This window comes from Salvia hispanica, chromosome 6, assembly GCF_023119035.1.
Source record: "Salvia hispanica cultivar TCC Black 2014 chromosome 6, UniMelb_Shisp_WGS_1.0, whole genome shotgun sequence".
Classification (NCBI taxonomy): Eukaryota; Viridiplantae; Streptophyta; class Magnoliopsida; order Lamiales; family Lamiaceae; genus Salvia; species Salvia hispanica.
Window position 1 is genome coordinate 11,457,160 of NC_062970.1, and position 19,342 is coordinate 11,476,501.

Here is a 19,342-nt window from a genome sequence, read left to right on the forward strand (position 1 = left end):
TTATAATGGTTAATAAAACAGATAATCCTACCCAAATTAATTCAATCGGGTACTCTGGTCTCACTTTGAGAAACTCCATTTTCCTCAGTAGCCCACTGTAAGGTTTAAGTATTGTGTGCTACATCTGTTCAAATAAGAAAATAGCAGGTTCCCTGGATCCAGCAAGTCCACCAGATCACTCGGTCTAGGAACTCGTGGGTCGCGAGGAATCCCGGTCGTCGGACACACAGAGCACTTTTACTTTCAAAAACCCTCAACCACTTTACTAAACCTAGTATAGGGAAGTAGGGATCGATCCCACAGAGAAGGATGCGTAATACTCATGTTCAAGGATTTGGGAGTGTTTTTGGTGGTAGCTGCTGCCACGCATTTTCTTGGGTCGAGGAAAATCAAAATTACCTTGACTTGGGAACCTTTAAAAATTCTTAAACTAACAGCTAGACCTAGGAAATAAATCTACGGTGGGGACCATGTCTAGAAAAAGCAAGGTACGACTGAAAAGTTGGCAGAATAACTAACTCTCGTACTAACTGACAGTGACATCGTCTTCTACAACCAAATTTGCGTAAAACTTCTTAAGAAAAAAAAAACAGCATGAGCAAACAAAAAGAGAGCTACTGACTTGAAATCAAAATTATGCATAATAAACGAAGAACTTAGCAGATCTGCATACCCTAGACGAAGTAAAATAGAAACCAAGAAGAAATAAAACAAATCTATCGAACTACTGTCTTTCCACACGCCAAACCCCACCTCAGACGCTAAATCCACTACGGATCCAAGCGTCCAACATGAACTCCAAACATAAGAAACTCTCCATCACGTCAGATTTTAAAGGTAAGAACTCAAACAACCACAGATCTGTCACCAAATTCCACACCAAACACCTCAACATCAAAATAAACAGAGATCGACATAGCAATTGAAGGAATAAACTAACAACAGAACAGAGAGATCTATGCAAAATGACTTGAAATTAAACAGCTAAACGCAAATCCACAAACGATAAACAATTAAACATCATCAACATCAAGGTCGACTCCCAAAAGTGAAGTTCGACGGTGAAAACTAGCAAAAAACAACTGAAATTAAAGGTGATTGTATCTTCGCCCTCACTAGGACGGTGTTGCCAAACACGAAATCTTCTAGAAAGTACCCTCCCGATCACGATTACCCCAGATCCATTCCCAAGTGTGTGTGTAAAGTGTGTGAGCTAAGAAGAGTGAAAAACTATGTAGCCGGCCTCTTTTGCGTTGCATGCTCTTCTCTATATATAGGCGTTTGAGTGGGCCCAACGAGGTATAGATAATGACTTTGTTGCCCTCAGCTGTAAACTCCTCTGTCACGCCAATTTTCCTTGGAAATCCTGCTCGTTCCGTTCCTTTCTCTCGCTAGACCATCTCCTTCATTACTTCCTTGATCTAGCGATTTTCTTCACACACCTGGCTTAGGAAGCGTGTTAGACCCAGCAAATTATAACATTTTTCGCACATTACGATGCATGAAATTAGCCTTATCACCCACACAACCAAGAATAGCAATAACATCCCCAACTATACTAATCCAATACGGTTGTCCATCAAAGAATAAAAAATTCATTCAAGTCGATGCAAGTCTGATTAAAATAGTATTAAAATATACTCGCAAGCAGCCAGATACATCAAAGACGGTCAAAAAATCAAATCAGCAGCCCGGTGCAGATGCTGGGAACAAAATTCCATATCCAGAAGGTAAATCCTAGGAATTAAATTGGTAAAATGAAGAAATAAATTATGATAAAGAGGTAACAGAGGATCTATTGGATGCTTGTTGACTTTTGGATGCTTGTTTATAGAGGATTTGTTCATTAGTATTCGAACATGAAGCTTCATCTGTTTTTTGGTGTAATTTAGGAATTTGAAATTTTAAAGTGTTTTTGGTTGCTTGAAAGTTTGTATGTGGCACAAATTTTAACTAAATAATTGATAGAGAAATTTTGTAATGTAGGATTAAAATTAACTGTTGTGTTGTCTATTTACTGTTATGTAATATTTAATGTGTTGTATATTTTATATAGCCAAAGGTTCATCTCTAGAGAAAGGGAATACAAGTAAAGAGACCAAAAGTTCTCTGCTGGAAGGTAAAAAGTGATAGTTAACTAGTATGTATTCAGTAACAAAATATGATAATGAAGTAACAAAGTCTAAATATGAACTACTCCCTCCGTCCCACATTTGGAGTCACTTATTGTTATGGCTCGGATTTTAAGAAAGAGTTGAAGTGTGTAATAAATAGAGTGAGATGGTGGAGTGTGTAATAAATGAAGTGAGATGATAGAGTGTATAATAAATGAAGTGAGATGATGGAGTTGGTTGAAGGTGGGTCCCTTTTGACTTTTGATTTTTGTTTTGATTTATTTTAATGTAGATAATGACATTTTTATGTAATTTTGATGAAGAATAGGGTAAAATTGTATGCCCAAATATGGAAAATTCTAAAAGTGACTCTTAAACTGGGACGGACTTTTATGGCAAAAAGTGACTCTTAATCTGGGACGGAGGGAGTATCTATTTACTGTGTTGCATGGGTATAGGGTTTTAGGATTAAACTCAGCTGCTATGTTGTTTGCACATTTAAATGAACTATATGTTCTATTAGTTGAAGTAATAAATTGATATAATGAAATTATCTATCTACTAAATGAAGTAATATACACTGACTCGATGTATGTAAAAGGCTTAGAAATAATTCTGTGCCAGAAGATAAAAAGTGAAATCTAAGCTATTTAATCAAGTTAATTGTGTATTTAATGAAGTAACATAGTATTCCAAGTGAACTATCTGTAATTGAGGATGATATGTTATATATTGATTTTGTGTTTATTATGTAGTAGGTAAAACTTCCTTGTAATGAAGTAATAGACACTAAATATGAACTATCTATTTACTTTGGTGTATGATTGTCTATTTACTGTTATGTGTTATGTAATATTTAATGTGTTGTATGTTTTATATAGCCAAAGGTTCATCTCCAGAGAAAGGGAATACAAGTAAAGAGACCAAAAGTTCTCTGCTGGAAGGTAAAAAGTGAAGTCCAAGCTTTTTTTTTTTTGAAATATTGAATTGACATGGTATAGTTAACTAGTATGTATTCAGTAATAAAATATGATAATGAAGTAACAGAGTCTAAATATGAACTATCTATTTACTGTGTTGCATGGGTTTAGGTTTTTAGGATTAAACTCAGCTGATGTGTTGTTTGCACATTTAAATGACCTGTATATTCTATTAGTTGAAGTAGTAAATTGGTAAGATGAAGTAATAAATTGATATAATGAAGTTATCTATCTACTAAATGAAGTAATATACACTGACTCGATGTATGTAAAAGGCTTAGAAATAATTCTGTGCCAGAAGGTAAAAAGAGAAATCTAAGCTATTTAATGAAGTTAATTGTGTATTTATTGAAGTAACATAGTATTCCAAGTGAACTATCTGTGATTGCGGATGATATGTTGTAAATTTATTCTATAATCTTGTGTATAGTTGAAAATTCCTCTCAAAAGAAGAAGAATGCAAGTATTTCTTTAGAAATCCTCTCAAAATACTTATGCAAGTACCTCATTCATACACTTTATTACTCCATTCATGTTGTCTGTTACTTCATTCATACACTTTATTACTTCATTCATGTTAATTCACACATCAATGAACATACAAACTGTGTTATATGCAGTCGACAAGAAATCGAAGGCTCTAGAGGAGAATATTACCCCCATAGAGAAACTTATAGGTTTAATTCATAAACTCCCATTATATTTTGATTTAATACAACATGTCATTTAATTCATTGAATAAAATAGTTCTCTTTTTTTATCCCAGAAATGATGAATATGAAGAATTTATCTGGTGGTAATGTTACTTCAAAACAGTCGGATAATTTGTACTCCCTCCGTCCCGCTTAAGATGACACGTTTTCCTTTTTAGTTTGTCCCAACTAAGATGACACATTTCCTTTTTTGGTAACTTTCTCTCTCCAATTAATACACTCAACCACTTTTTCTCACTCCTATTAAAATATTCATCTTTCTTTATCTCTCTACTTTAATACTTACACTCACCTTCTCTCTTTCCAATTAAACACTTTAACCAATAACTCCTAAAACCCCGTGCCGGCTAAGCAATGTGTCATCTTAGCCGGGACGGAGGGAGTAGTACTTTAAGCCGTTTATGTATTCATTTTTCAGATTGTTCATTGTACTTCAATCACACACTTTAATACTTCATTCATGTTTCCTGTTACTTCATTCATACACCTTATTACTTGACTAGTGTTGCATGTTGCTTCATTTTTCAGATTGTTCATAGTACTTTATTCATACACTTTATTACTTCATTCATGTTGCCTGTTACTTCATTCGTACACTTCATTACTTCATTCATGTTGCATGTTGCTTCATTTTTCAGATTGTTCATTGTACTTCATTCATGCACTTTATTATTTCATTCATGTTGCCTATTACTTCATTCATAAATATCATTACTTCATTCATGTTGTCTATTACTTCATTTTTCAGATTGTTCATAGTACTTCATCTATACACTTTATTAGTTCATTAGTGTTTCCTGTTACTTCATTCAATAGGTCTTCTTCCCCATATGTGCAAATCAACATTATTATGTTGTTGTTTTTGTGCTTCAAAAGAAATGTTATTGTTGTAATAGACAATTATGCAAATGATGATGACAATGATCTGACAATCAATTATGGTCACATTCCAGAGACATTGATTTGTATTCTTCTCATATGATTGAATTTTATAGCACATACATATGAACTTGATACACAACTACAAATGACATATATTTGTTTTGTACATGCAAAGATCATATTTTTGTCTCTTCCTCACCCAGATTGGTATCCACACACAAGACCATGTCCAATGCCAAATTCAAATGTTGAAAATGCCATGGGTGACATCTGATAACGTTGAAGATTGTGGAGTATTTCTAATGCGCCACATGGAAACATATAAGGGTGAGCGCGAAGGTGGCTGGAATTGTGGCTTGAAAAAATCAAGTTCGGGTGTGCTTCAAAGCTTGAGGGCAAAATATTGTTCGAAGCTGATGTTAGCAGAAAACGTTACAACAGCATATTATAAGGACGAAAGCAAACACACTGTAATAGATGTTGAGAAAATGATTGCAGCATATTTAAAGAAGAAATGATGATTTTAGGAAAGTTTCGGAATAAACATACATTTGTTTTGAGCAATTGAGAATAAAGTACCATGTTTTTTAATTTTATTTATTATTAGCCTGAAATACTGCATTGCGTAACAGATTTAGTTCATTTCAGAGAAACTAATAAAATCTTAGTTCATTGATGTTGCATGTTACTTCATTTTTCAGATTGTTCATGGTACTTCATTCATACACTTTATTAAGTACTTCATTCATGTTGCCTTTTTCTTCATTCGAACAATTCATTACTTCATTCATGTTGCCCTTTGCTTCATTTTTGAGTTTGTAATTTGTACTTCATTCTTACATTGTATTACTTCATTCATGTTTCATGTTACTTCACATATATACCTTATTACTTCGTTCATGTTTCGTGTTACTTCATTTATACACTTTATAATTTTAGAGACCTTAGTTCATTTCAGAGATCTATTGACTATTGATAGATGATTGACAAATGAAAAATATATCAAAGTAAGATAAATAATATACTCCTACTATATATTTTTTCTATTGACTATTACTTTAATCTATTCTCTTTAAGCTTGCATAAAGTTTAAACAAATTCAAATTCAAAATGTAAATGAAGTAAGAAACTACAAGACTGAAGTACAGAACCTAAGGAATGAAGAACAGAAATATCCGAATGAAGTAATAAATGTTGGAACAAAACCAAGGGAATGAAGTAAAAAAACTACATAACTGAAGTACAGAACCAACAGAATGAAGAACAGAAATATTCGAATGAACTCTGGAACAGAACCAAAGGAATGAAGTAAGAAAATACAGGACTGAAGTGCAGAACCAACGTAATAAAGTACAGAAATATCCGAATGAAGTAAGAAATGTTAAAACAGAACAGAACAACCAGCCTCAACATTGGTTTTTCCTCTTTTTCTTCTTCTTCTTCTTCTCCTCTTGTATCATGTCACAACTCCTTGAATCATGCCGACCAACCTCGCCACATTTGCCACATTTCCGACCAGGCTTGTACATCTCTCTTATTTCTTTCTCAAGGCGTGTAAGACGTCGACCGGAACCCTTGGCGTTGACAACATCAGGTGGATGAACTTCTATTTCACTAGGAACTTCTGAGCCATAAAAATTCTCAATCATCTTTCTCTTTTCACTTATGGACAATACATTTCCCTCACCAAGTACTTCTTTTCTCCCTTCAGCCATAATATGTCTAAATGCACGAATTTTATCACCATCTCCCTCAAGAAGCCTTGCAATATCATAATAATCTACATGCATATCCCTGTATTTTTTGATCCATGTTTCTGAGTGTCAAACCCAACATGTCGTGCATACTTATTATAGAACTCAGTAGCATCATCAAGTTCAAGAAAAATCTGACCAATATAGGGCTTCAGCTGGGATGGACAATCAGGTAAGTATGACACTGATATAAAATATAAAACTACTGTTAGTGGAAAATCAAAACAAACAAAACATATTCATTCAACAAATCATACAAGTTCATTCAGCTGTGTTATTACTTCATTATAACAACAATTTAGTGCAATAAGAGTCGATCGCATACAAATGCATAGCATGTCAGCATAGCATATTACCTTGTATTATGATAATACTACTTCATTTTTACCGCATTAATTCAACCTTCTACTTCATTATTATTCCGTTTAAACTACAAACATGAAAAAAATCGAAAAAAAACACATTGCCCAATTGAAAAAAGTCATGAACCTTCAACTGCGGTATTAACTGATTCTGGCTCTGAATCTGAATCTGAATCCGTATCAAAAAGAGATCCTCCTGGATTAGTAAGATCATTCATAATCGATCCATCATTGATAGATATAGATCTAGTTGAAGTAGATCATAATCCATCTTCAACCGAGGAATTTGTTGATGTAGATCCTAATCCGTCGATATTATCCATGAGAGTCAGAATATTTCCAAATTGAAGCAAAACGCGATGGTGAATTGAAGGCAGATCGTGAATTAAGGCATGACGCGATCGTGAATTGAAGTAGAACGCGATCGTGAATTGAAGGCAGATGGTGAATTGAAGAAGATCGTGGACGGCAGATTGAAGAAGATTGAAGAACTTGATTGAAGAATTGAACACGATCGGCGAATTGAAGATCGTGGACGGCAGATCGTGAATTGTGAGAATTGTGTGAAGATTGTGTGAGAATTGAGACAGAGAATAACGTTTTCCATGTTAATAATTAATTTCCTAAAATAATCCTCAGCAAGTTTTAATTGAATAAAATTTAAAATAAATTGTAAATTAATCCTAGCCACAAGGGTAAGAAAATGGAGGGCTCTAATTTGGTCTCTAGTTCGGTCTTTAAAAAGGGTTCGACATTGATCACAACTCATAGTTTACATTAATATCAATAAAATTGTTCTGTATAATTATATTAACTTATATTAATATTACTAATTGAAAATATATACATATATACTCTCTCTGTCCCACGTTACTTGAGTCATTTCTTTTTTGCACTCGTTTTGAAAAAATAATAATAAATAGTTAAAGTGGAGAGAAAGAAAAGTAAGAGAGAGAATAATGTAGAGAAGAGTCTTAACTATAGTAGTCTATATTTTACTTTATTTTTTCTCCACTCTAACTATTTATTATTATTTTTTCAAAACGAGTATGAAAAAGAAGTGACTCAATTAACATATGACGGAGGGAGTGCATTTTAATAATATTTTTTTACAATGTTATAAATTAATAATGAATTAAGAAACATTAAATGTTATTTTTCATATTATGAATTACACTCAAATAATAAAATAAGTATAACTGTAATAGTATGAGTAATACACTTTGTCATTACATAATTTATTATTATATTATTAATAATAACTTATTAAGATAAGTTTGATGTTTTTATTTTTTTTATTACAAATGATAATATAAAAGAAAAATATATTAATATTATCTTTATTACATTATTTTGGCATAAGTAACTTTAAAATTATGAATCATAGTTATTGTTATTATGATGTTATTTCAATAACTTCTTTAAAAATATTAGTCCAGAGCCTTTGTCCTAGCGGCAAGGAGCTTAGACATTATTGTATGAGGTGCTGAGTTCGAGTTCTCTTGACATCATTTATGATTTCCTCCTTTATAGAAATTTATTTTAAAAAAACCTTCTTTAGAAAATATTAATATAATTATCAAAGTTATGAATTATAAAAAAATTGATAAAGTAATAAATATAGTAGTAATTATAATTATATTCTTATTAAAAAATAGACACATTTCCTTTTTTTTTAAACCGCCGCCGTCTCATCCTGCCGTCAAATCTGATATTCCCACCGTCGACGAGGAGGATTTGTACGGACGGCTTAAATCCTTGCAGCGCCAGATCGAATTCATCGATATTCAGGAGGAGTACGTCAAGGATGAATTGAAGAACCTAAAGCGGGAGCTTCTGAGGGCGCAGGAGGAGGTGAAGCGGATTCAGTCTGTGCCGTTGGTAATTGGCCAATTCATGGAAATGGTTGACCAGAACAACGGAATCGTCGGCTCTACCACTGGCTCGAATTACTACGTCAGGATCCTGAGCACTATTAACCGAGAGCTACTCAAACCCTCCGCCTCGGTGGCGCTGCACCGCCATTCCAACGCCTTGGTCGATGTGCTGCCCCCGGAAGCTGACTCCAGCATCTCCCTGCTCAGCCAATCCGAGAAGCCCGATGTCACCTATACTGTCAGTCTCTTCTTATTATGTTGGTTTTCGTGTTGAGTTTGATATGCAAATTGAGATGATTAATTCTGAGATTTCTCGTTCTACGTGATGAATCTGTTCTGTTTGATTAATTTTCTGAATTGGTAGAATTGGTATAGTTTTGAGCATTTTACAATTAGGGCAGGGAAACCCTTTCACAACGTGGGAAAACGGGAAAGCTCTCTACCCTTCAAATTCATAGATGTGGTCGCCTTTGGCACAGTAGATAAATGGTTTCTCAGACTTGAAAAAGATCAGTCCCGATTTCATATACACTGTTTTGCAGACATCGGAGTATTTACCCTTTGGTTCAGGATTCTATATTTCAAGGTCTCCGATTGAGCCTTTCAGCTGCAGTCTAGGCCTAATCAGATCATTAGTGTCTATTTACTTTTAACTGGATACTTTAGGATTTCACAAGATAACTACTGGCATCATCAGTAGAGCTAATATCTACATTTTGTAAGCCTCCTCTATTATTCATTAATCGGATTAGTCAGATTCCCAACAACTCTTAAATACTTGCGTTTGAATATGTTGCTAGAAGATTGACATTATTTTCACCAAACTATTTGTCCATATTGATTATAATATTAAATGAGCAATAACAGAACTTACTTCCCATCTAACCTTATAAGATTCTCGGACTGAGCAAGAAATGACATCGTACTCTTATTACTTATCACAAAAGGGTTGGACTCTGGCAGTCTGGCTTCTAATAATTCTGGGATGATGCATCTCTCGAGAAGATATATGGTGTCCTATGTTAATTCTAAACCTCTCTCGGGTGGGTGGGGGGGGGATGAGGGGTCAGCATGCTGATCAAGTTTATCACAAGGAGAAATCCATCGAAGATGCATGAGGAGATAGGAGTCTTTCATTATTTCATACTCCCTCCGTCCACAAAAAATATTTTTTGTGGACGGCACGGGTTATAATGAGAAATTAGGTAAAGCAAGAGGTATAGAGAGAAAAAGTAGTTAAAGTATGATATAGGAGAAAAACTGAGAAAAATATGAGAGAGAAACTTTCCATTTAAAGAAATGGGACTATTTTTTGTGGACGGAGGGAGTATTTATTTGTTATCATCTTTTGCCAAATATTTAGGATTGATTTGTTTTCAGAGTCTTTTTTAGATAGGAGTCTAGTGTAACTCAATTAATACCATCTTGTGGATAGAAGAGAGGTATCTTTTGAAGATTTTAACCTGGAAGGAAGTGTTTTCTGGACCTAGTAAGAGGAGATCATTATCTGGTTATTTTATATAGTCAAGTTCTTTGAGTTAATTCATCACTTAGTTTGCGCTCTTGATTGCTGTTTCTGGCAATTGTTTGAATATCTTGTGTGCATTATCCCTTATCATTTTTCCCTGCATATCTTGTCCCATGTTAATCCTAGGCCTCTCTTGGGTGGGGATGGGGGGGTCCCTCTAGTTTGAACAGTTTATAGAACAATGTTGTTAAATCTCAAATCTATTGATAATAAAACCCTTATTGTCTCTCTCTCTCAACCCTATCTCCACTATCCTCGTGCCGCTGTCTGCACCGCGTTGACCTAAGTTAAATTTCCTCATTATGCTGAAGCTTCATTCAAAAAAGAGAAGTAGATTAGGCTCGAGCAGTCGAGCAGAAGATGCATGATTAGTTAATGTGCAATGTTAAGTCTCTAAGTCTGACCACATCGAATTGGTGATGATGATCCTATCTCATCTATATAAGTGTGGATAACCCTCCCTCTTAGAGGTTTTTAAGGGGTTGAGTAGCTCATTTCTATTATGGTATCAGAGTGGGTCCAAGTAGATCGGAATATGACCAAAAATTGCATGAGTGGTACAACCTTAGAGATTCAATTGATCCTATTTCGCTCAATGAAATTGATGAGTGTAATGAGTGCTAGAAGTCTTATATTAATGTTTGATAGTTGTAAGATACTTGACACTATTTATAATTATTGTTTGCCTTTTCTATGCTAGCTTTGAAGTTTTAACAATGTTCTCAATTGACTTTTTTCTGTTCATTACATAATCAGGATATTGGTGGATGTGATATTCAAAAGCAAGAGATTCGTGAAGCTGTTGAGTTACCTCTCACGCACCATGAACTGTACAAGCAGATTGGTATTGATCCTCCTCGCGGTGTGTTACTTTATGGTCCACCTGGAACAGGAAAGACCATGCTTGCAAAAGCTGTAGCCAACCACACAACTGCAGCTTTCATTAGAGTGGTGGGTTCAGAGTTTGTTCAAAAATATCTTGGAGAGGTACATTGAAGAATTCTTGGCACTTGCTTACAGCTTGGGTTCAGTGTGATCTTGACAATTGATACATGTATTTAACTATTAACTTTGATAATGTTCATGTCTGAAAATTTAGGGTCCTAGAATGGTCCGCGATGTATTTCGTCTTGCCAAGGAGAATGCACCTGCAATTATCTTTATAGATGAGGTAGATGCCATTGCAACAGCACGTTTTGATGCTCAAACTGGAGCTGATAGAGAGGTTCAGAGGATTCTGATGGAGCTTCTAAATCAGGTATCTAAATTTGAGCTAGTCTTTTTTGATGAATCATGGTGGGTGAAGAAACTATAGCACTTTAAATTCAAAGTTAGATAGGAGTCGTGAAGTTAGTTAGTCTTAGAACTTTGTGTTCCGCATTTTGACTCCGGATGCATTTAAGATTTTGACTAAAAATATTTTGAAGTTTAGGTGTCAACAAAGTACAAAGTTCCCTATGTACGAACATAATATGTTAATGATGTCTTGTAATGTCAACTTCGGATATTATACTTACATTACTATTATATTTATATGCACGTCCTGTGCCTTTTGCTTTGTGCCTATGGCTTAAGGGGGTGTTGCACTTCTAACTATTGTTATCATTATTGGTTGTAATAGTGGTGGTAGTATTTTGATTCCTCAATTTTCTTAATCTATGTGCATTGGTGTTTGCTCTGGTAGATGGATGGATTCGATCAAACTGTGAATGTAAAGGTCATCATGGCTACTAATCGTGCAGACACTTTGGACCCCGCACTTCTCCGTCCTGGTAGACTTGATCGTAAAATTGAATTTCCTTTGCCTGATAGGCGTCAGAAGAGACTTGTTTTCCAGGTTAGAATTTGAAATATTATATCAGCAGTACTTCATTTCTCACCTGAGTTATTATGTTTTTATATGGAAAGAACATCTTCTCTTCCTGAATGTTTCATAATGATTTTACTTGGTTTGTTCCATTTATTTTGGGTTGTATCCGAGCAGGTTTGTACTGCCAAGATGAACTTAAGTGATGAAGTTGACTTGGAAGACTATGTCTCTCGACCTGATAAAATAAGTGCTGCTGAGGTTTGTCTTGTCGATTCCATAAATTTCTGTTCCATACATAAGTAATATCCTCCTGTAGTTTTACAACTTATTGTCTTAACCCCTTGCTTTAATTTGAGTTTTATGAAAGTCCACTTGCATGAGCGTTTAACCCTTTGCTGTGTTGAGCAAAATATCTACAGAAAACGCTTTCAATTGCTGATGAGTAGATGGTGAAATAGTTATGTGGTATATATAGTGAGAGAGAGCATGCTGATGTTGGTGGTTGAAAATGATTAATGTCTTAGAGAAATTGGAATTTGGTGGTGTTGCATGCAGATTGCGGCTATATGCCAGGAGGCGGGTCTGCATGCTGTGAGGAAAAACCGGTACGTGATACTTCCCAAGGATTTTGAGAAAGGATACAGAAGCAATGTGAAGAAGCCAGACACTGATTTTGAGTTTTACAAGTAATTGCAGTTGATTTTCATGTTGTTAGTAGTTATTGTATAACAGTGAGATCATCTATGTATGGAGAAATACTTGGGGTGTTAAATTTATGAGATGGAACACTTGGTTGTGTTAATTTAATTGAATAGATATTAATGGTTGGTAGATGAAATGGTTGGGTTTTGTGTGGGAATTTTGCAATGCAGCTAATGAAGAGAAGTTATCTTTAGTTGAAAGGAAGAATTGGATTGGAGGGGAAAATGCAATTGGTTTGCAGATTCTGTGTGTGGGCTCCCTTCCCATGTGAAAGAAAGTGTTGTGTGTTTGATTATGATTATGTGACAAGTCCAAGTCGTTGTATTTGTACATTTTGTATTGGATGCGTACAAATGGTTATTGCAGCTCACACTCACGTGCATATAATGTGGGGGCGTGGTTTAAAGAGAGAGAGAGAGTGGTTGAATGTGATGTTATATTGTTTCCAAGATAATTACATAGATATGGGTACGGGTATATGAGCGAATAGCGATGCAGGGAAGGGGGTGTGTGAGGCCCATTTTTCTTTTCTTTTATTTTGACACTTCCTTCGTCCTCCTCGTGAAATGTTGTCAACATTTGACTCAGTGCGAGTTTTAAGAAATTGTAAAGAAAAGTTAGTGAAAAAAGCTAGTGGAATGTGAGTTCCACATTTATAGATTAGTTTTGTAATAGATCGTGAGTGCAAGTGGAAAGAGGACTTTATTTATCAAAAATATGGGGAAAAAAACAGTTGATATTATTTTGTGGGCGGACTGAAATGTTAAAATTGGACAATATTTCATTGACGGATGGAGTACTCAGTACCTCTATCCATAATTTGAAAAACTATTTTGTCATTTTGAGATGTCCATGATTTAAGGAATCATTAATTTTATTTCACTTTTGGTAGGTGATTTCATTCCCCGAACTCTTTTTTACTCAAAATTTATTACTCCATAAAACAAACTAATATAAAAAATGGGATTTATATTCTACTATTTCTTTTCTTTCACATTCTTCAGAGTTAAATTTTTTCTTAAAACTCATTCCCAGTAAAAATGTAAATGGTGAACGGAGGTAATAATATTAAATAGATGATGGATTCAACTATCCTCTACCTAAACAAACCATAATCTTCATTTACCGCCAAAACCCACCCGCATTTACGAGTCGCCAATAGCTACTCCGCTGCATCTCGTGGGAAAAGTTTAATTTCTTTTTCTTTTTCCACAAAAGAAGAAAGATAACAAATTTAATATCTACATATAAAAAAAATCATGATTATTATAGATTTAAATAAGTATGTCCAATTATGGTGGTGTTTAATGGCCGATAATGATTAAGCAAGTTGAAATTGTGAGATCCAAGGCAGTGAAATAAATGGGCGCAGAGTTTCCCCATCAATAAATTAACACCTCATTGATGGATTTAACCCTACTCCAGAATTTAGCATTTGATAATGATAGTCAATTGCAGGTATAAATAATGAGAGTGCAACATCTCATAGTAGCTGCCCATCTTAAAAAATGTATTTATACGAATGAATGAATGAATCCAGTTATTATAAATAAAAATAAGAGAGAGAAAGAAAAGCGAACATGCGGTTGCCTCCTCTTCAATTCTGACTCACCACTACCACCTTCCTCTTCCATTCCTCTGCTCATCAATCATTCTACGACGTCGTTTCCCCATAACTACTGCTCTCAAATCAAGTCTTCACTTCCGTGACTCCTTCTCTCTCTCTCTTAGTCCACTCCATGAATCGGACTTTGAGAGAATCCACCCGCAACCACCGCCGCGGCCACAGCATCAATGGACTCCCCAATTCCACCGACGACAATCTAGATCTCTTCTCCAAAAGCCGCCGCAGCCTCTCCCTTGCCCCCTCCGACGACCCTCACGGTATGCTATTTCTCCATATCTACTAGCTTAACTTCAGTAGACACCGCCTCCTGCTTTGATCTCGCGCTCATTTTTGTGTTTTGTGTTTAGTCTCGCTCAAACTGGGGAGGCTTTCGCTTGGATCCGCCAAACCGGGGAGGACTGGGTTGGATGATTTGTTGTCATCCGCTGATGGAGGCAAGCACGATTATGATTGGTAACTCTCTCTTTTCAATTATTACTTTCATTTTCCGAATCAGATCTACCTTATTATTTCCCAATCAATTTCCATTTCTATCACTCTTTTACGGATCAAGCCCTAGGATACACAACACATCTCATCACATAACTTGATAATCACTCTAACAACTCCGTCGAACCTTATTTAAGGCTAATTTGGCAGTCAAATGTCCTTTGCTGAATTACTACTACTTTTTGTGAAAATTGAATCTGAACTTGATAATAGACATTATTAGGTAATACAAGGCCATTCAAGTCTGAATCTCAAAATAATCCGATTCATGTTAGATTTAAAATTTTGTTTGTTGAAGGATTTATTTTAGATGTAGGAGGCTGTGTCTTGTTCAATCACTACTACCTATTAATCCTCACTTCCCTCATCTAATAGGCTTCTTACTCCTCCGGGAACTCCGTTGGTCCCTGCTTTTGATGGAAAAGAATCACAGGCCGGTCTTATGGCTCCGAGAAGTGGTCCGTTGGTTCGGTCAGTCTCGACAGCCAAAGCTTCCCGGGTATGCCAATTTACCTTGCTATGTCACACATGCTATATTGTACTCCATATCTCTGCTGCTTGTGTATTGATTACTTTTTAGTTCTATCTCTGTTGTTTTTGCTGAACTTGACTTGCTATTTTTGTCTCATTTACTTTGGTTTGTTGAGTGAACCAAGCTAATTATATGTTAGGGTATCTACGTCCTTTTTTATTGTTGCGACTACAACCAAGTTTTTTTGTTTCCAGTTATCAGTGTCTCATTCAGAGAGCAATCATGTGGCAAAACCAACTCGAAGCAGCTCAGTGACCAGACCTTCTATTTCTAGTTCACAGTATAGCACCTATTCCAATAAACAAACATCCATTCTCAACACAAGTTCTGCTTCCGTTTCATCTTATATCAGACCGTCTACTCCTACCAACCGCTCCTCCTCAATTACAAGGCCTTCTACTCCTTCGCGTCCATCAGTGTCGAGATCTTCTACTCCTTCTAAACCCCGCCCTACACACAGTACCTCTTCGATTGATAAACCAAGAGCAACTCAAAATTCAAGACCATCTACTCCTACTTCCAGGCCTCAAATTTCTGCAAACTTGAATTCTCCCGCTCCTCGAACTACATCAAGGCCATCAACGCCTACCCGTCGAAATTCCGCACCATCATATTCTCAGTCTGGACCATCAACCCCTGGGGGGCGTAGTCTCACAAATGGGAAAACTGCAACTCCAGTTTCACGACCAAGCTCCCCTGGACCACGAGTTCGGGCTCCATCACAACCAATCGTACTCCATGATTTTCCACATGATACACCACCTAACCTTAGAACTAGTTTACCAGATAGACCAATATCTGCTGGGAGGTCCAGACCTGGGGTCGCTCTCACTGGAAAAGGGAATGCAGAGCCTATCACAAACAATGCTAGCATCACTAGGCGACCGTCATCTCCAGTGGTAAGCAGGGGAAGAGTTGCAGAACCCACTGGAAGAAGCCGAACACTTTCCAATGGACCATTGAATGATGTTGTTGACTCAAGGAGAGAGTTGTCGTCTCGGAGACCTGCAAAGACATCAACAGATAGCACCGGATTTGGCCGTACAATCTCAAAAAAATCTCTTGACATGGCCATACGGCATATGGTACGCATCTTCCTTGACAATATATGATTTTCTAAAGTCTAAACCGAGGGTTGATTAAATTCACCTGTTCTATATGTGGCAGGACATACGGAATGGCAACAATGGGTTTCGAGGATCGAATCTTTTCCCTCAAAGCATTAGATCCAGCAACCAAAAAGTACACCCAGGTACAGCATCCAGCAACGGAAGCCTGTCCATGGCAGATAACAGCAGCCGATTTTCCGAGAGTGGCAGTGAGGAAGACAAGTCTCAGTCTTGTGCAAAATTGAGCAATATTGATATTTACGAAAGTTCCCGGTACGACATGATTCTTCTAAAAGAAGATCTGAAGAACACAAATTGGCTACATAGTATTGATGATAAGTCTGACCAAGGATCCATCTTCGATAATGGGTTTGAACTTCTGCCAGAACCATTTGATCCTTTATAGCCTCGTGATTTTGTGGATTTTATTGTTATTTTTTTCTTCTTTTTTTTCATGGAATGTTTGGATACAAAAGAATGTGAATGAGGCGCATAGCTGCTAAGGCATTGTTGTACGAGCTATATTGTGGTCATCTCCCCATTTGAAGGGATTCATAAGTTTTTTTTTTTTTTTTTTTTTTTTTGGTTATCCATTTTCTTGGTTATCTCTATACTCTCTACCTTTGGCTGCTGGCTTAATGCAAATGGAAATGGTGGTGGTTGGATAATAGTATGAAGTAAACTGGAGTGGGTTTCAATTTCATGATTTTTTTAATTCATGTTGTACGTTGAATCTTGTTATTTGCATGTTAACCTTACCGATAGACATTAAAATCTCAATAAATAAGTCATTAGAGTGCATATTATAATTGTTATTGTTATTATTATTATTATTATTATTATTATTATTATTATTATTATTATTATTATTATTATTATTATTATTATTAATTAAGAGTACAATTGTTTAGCCTTTGGGTTTAGTCATTTAGATAAAGGTGTCAAATGGGCAAGCCAAAGACCTGCCCGGTTGAACATGGAGCGGACTTGGGCCGGACTACTTACTTGAACCGGGTTGCAATTTCTCTTGTTTTAAATGCTAGAATCAACGTAGGATCAAGTCTGTTTGAAGCGAAACCCTGGCCCAGCCAAGCACCAACTCACTTGAAATTATATCATGTTATACTTAGTTTATTCTCTTTCATTTCATCAAAAGATTTCATCTAGCCAATGATGGTTTATGGTATGTTGACTCAAATGAGGAGGCCTGAAAGCCTGAGTTTTGCAGCTGATCGGGCGTGTATTTCAATTATTGGAAGTGATAAAATTGTGTGTATTACATTAGATTATGATTTAAAATTTTAAATAGTACTAGTAGAGTTCAGAACTTTTAAAAGAATTTTTGAAGCCAAATTTTGATGCAAATTTTTTCATATTTATTGTGTTTTGACATCGTTGTGTATGGAATGCAAAGTGTAGACATCATATATATCTTATAAGACCATTATTTGTTAGGTTTCTCTCATCATTGATGGCCGAGTTCTTGATTTCTTAGGCTGTCTCTCTCGCTAGTTATTTCTAACCATCGATTTTGAGTTGAGCTTCAAAATTTAGTGTTGAACATACGGCTTAAGTTAGCTACTATTCTTCCTTGTGGTCGTTCATCTTCGTTCTCATTATGTTGTGTTGATTTCGGCTTGACTAGTCATCTACTTTCATCTCTTGTGGTCATTTCCGAGATGGATGTTGAATTTATGGTGTTGAATATCATGTATCCGGCCATCCCTTCCTTTCTCTTGTGGTATTTCGATCATCATTCTTGATCCCTTGGAAAATGTAAATCATTTCCCTAATGCTACAATTAATGTAAAAACTAATTAAGCCTATTTAATTTTGATTAATAAAGAATCAATTACTCTATTAACCCTTCAATTATTCAATCTGCTAGTTTCAGGTTAGATAAGAAGAACTAGCAGATTCCACCTTTGAAAGCACTTAAACCTTATGACCAGCGAGAGTAATGCTCACGAATTCTTTTTTTTACTTTTGTCAAACACTAAGAGCATAAATGCTAGATTCGCATCTTATCTACAAAATGATTAATAATTTAATACAATCATACACCTACATTAGTTTTATGTTGATTTTTAGTTTTATCAACCAAACTATAAAAATAAGGTTTAAATTGGTTACTATCATTATCAAACCGTAATTTTTTTTTATCACAATTTAACTACCATGCACATCTGATAAAATAAGAAAGCATGTCCAACAATAATGTAATCGAGTCACAAACCTAAAACTTATTTTGTATCTAGAAAATATTAATGTTAGTAAAAATTACTGAAAATTACCTACTCCCATTTCCTATTTATATTTCTTGGTCAGGCGGGGTTTGAGTTAGTAAAATAGTTCCTCTATTTTCTACACTAATTTTGTATTCACTAATATCTAATCTTTTATTCGTACAATCTCAGTTACACCAAACCTCAACTGTCCATATACTTTAGTCAACGCCATAAAATATTTTTTTTAAATATCTTAATTAACAAATTGTCATTCTTTATATGTTGTTTAATGATTGATCATCTTTCTTTTTGCATCTATATATATGTTTTTATTAATTAATCAACATTCATACTTTGAATTATCTTCTTTTATGGGCCAACCCCCCATCTGCAAGTAGTAGTAGTATTTTGCGGTAGTGGCTAATACTACATCTACTAAGAGTATTTAATTAGTATAATAATGTTGAACAACTTAACCAAATAAATTGACAACCATTTTGAGGGGCAGTAGTATATTAGTTGAGAAGTAGTTGCATCTTATTCTTAGGTTAATCCCACAATAATGCCTAGCAATAAACACAAAATAGGGGGTTTGACCAATTAAAACTTCAACAATACATCTCTACACAAACACA

The 19,342-nt window shown here is 35.3% G+C and overlaps 2 protein-coding genes across 2 annotated transcripts; both read left to right on the forward strand.

Annotated features, from left to right (window-relative positions):
* The first annotated feature begins 8,488 nt into the window (after positions 1-8,488).
* On the forward strand, positions 8,489-12,822 carry LOC125196065 (26S proteasome regulatory subunit 6B homolog). The gene is made up of 6 exons (XM_048094427.1): positions 8,489-8,920; positions 10,967-11,197; positions 11,310-11,468; positions 11,895-12,047; positions 12,195-12,278; positions 12,576-12,822. Exons 1-6 carry the CDS (start codon positions 8,702-8,704, stop codon positions 12,708-12,710), a joined length of 981 nt encoding a protein of 326 aa, XP_047950384.1. The 5' UTR covers positions 8,489-8,701; the 3' UTR covers positions 12,711-12,822.
* Positions 12,823-14,268: 1,446 nt separating this feature from the next.
* LOC125194148 (sporozoite surface protein 2) lies at positions 14,269-17,037 on the forward strand. The gene is made up of 5 exons (XM_048092203.1): positions 14,269-14,606; positions 14,697-14,802; positions 15,214-15,337; positions 15,565-16,455; positions 16,538-17,037. Exons 1-5 carry the CDS (start codon positions 14,462-14,464, stop codon positions 16,883-16,885), a joined length of 1,614 nt encoding a protein of 537 aa, XP_047948160.1. The 5' UTR covers positions 14,269-14,461; the 3' UTR covers positions 16,886-17,037.
* Positions 17,038-19,342: the final 2,305 nt, after the last annotated feature.

Excerpts from the sequence above, each read along its gene's own strand:
- LOC125196065 (XM_048094427.1), top strand. The coding sequence starts at position 8,702 with ATGGAAATGGTTGACCAGAACAACGGAATCGTCGGCTCTACCACTGGC. Across the intron at positions 8,921-10,966 it reads AGCCCGATGTCACCTATACT|GATATTGGTGGATGTGATAT; the intron begins GTCAGTCTCTTC and ends TTACATAATCAG. Across the intron at positions 11,198-11,309 it reads TTCAAAAATATCTTGGAGAG|GGTCCTAGAATGGTCCGCGA; the intron begins GTACATTGAAGA and ends CTGAAAATTTAG.
- LOC125194148 (XM_048092203.1), top strand. The coding sequence starts at position 14,462 with ATGAATCGGACTTTGAGAGAATCCACCCGCAACCACCGCCGCGGCCAC. Across the intron at positions 14,607-14,696 it reads CCCCTCCGACGACCCTCACG|TCTCGCTCAAACTGGGGAGG; the intron begins GTATGCTATTTC and ends TTTTGTGTTTAG. Across the intron at positions 14,803-15,213 it reads GGCAAGCACGATTATGATTG|GCTTCTTACTCCTCCGGGAA; the intron begins GTAACTCTCTCT and ends CTCATCTAATAG.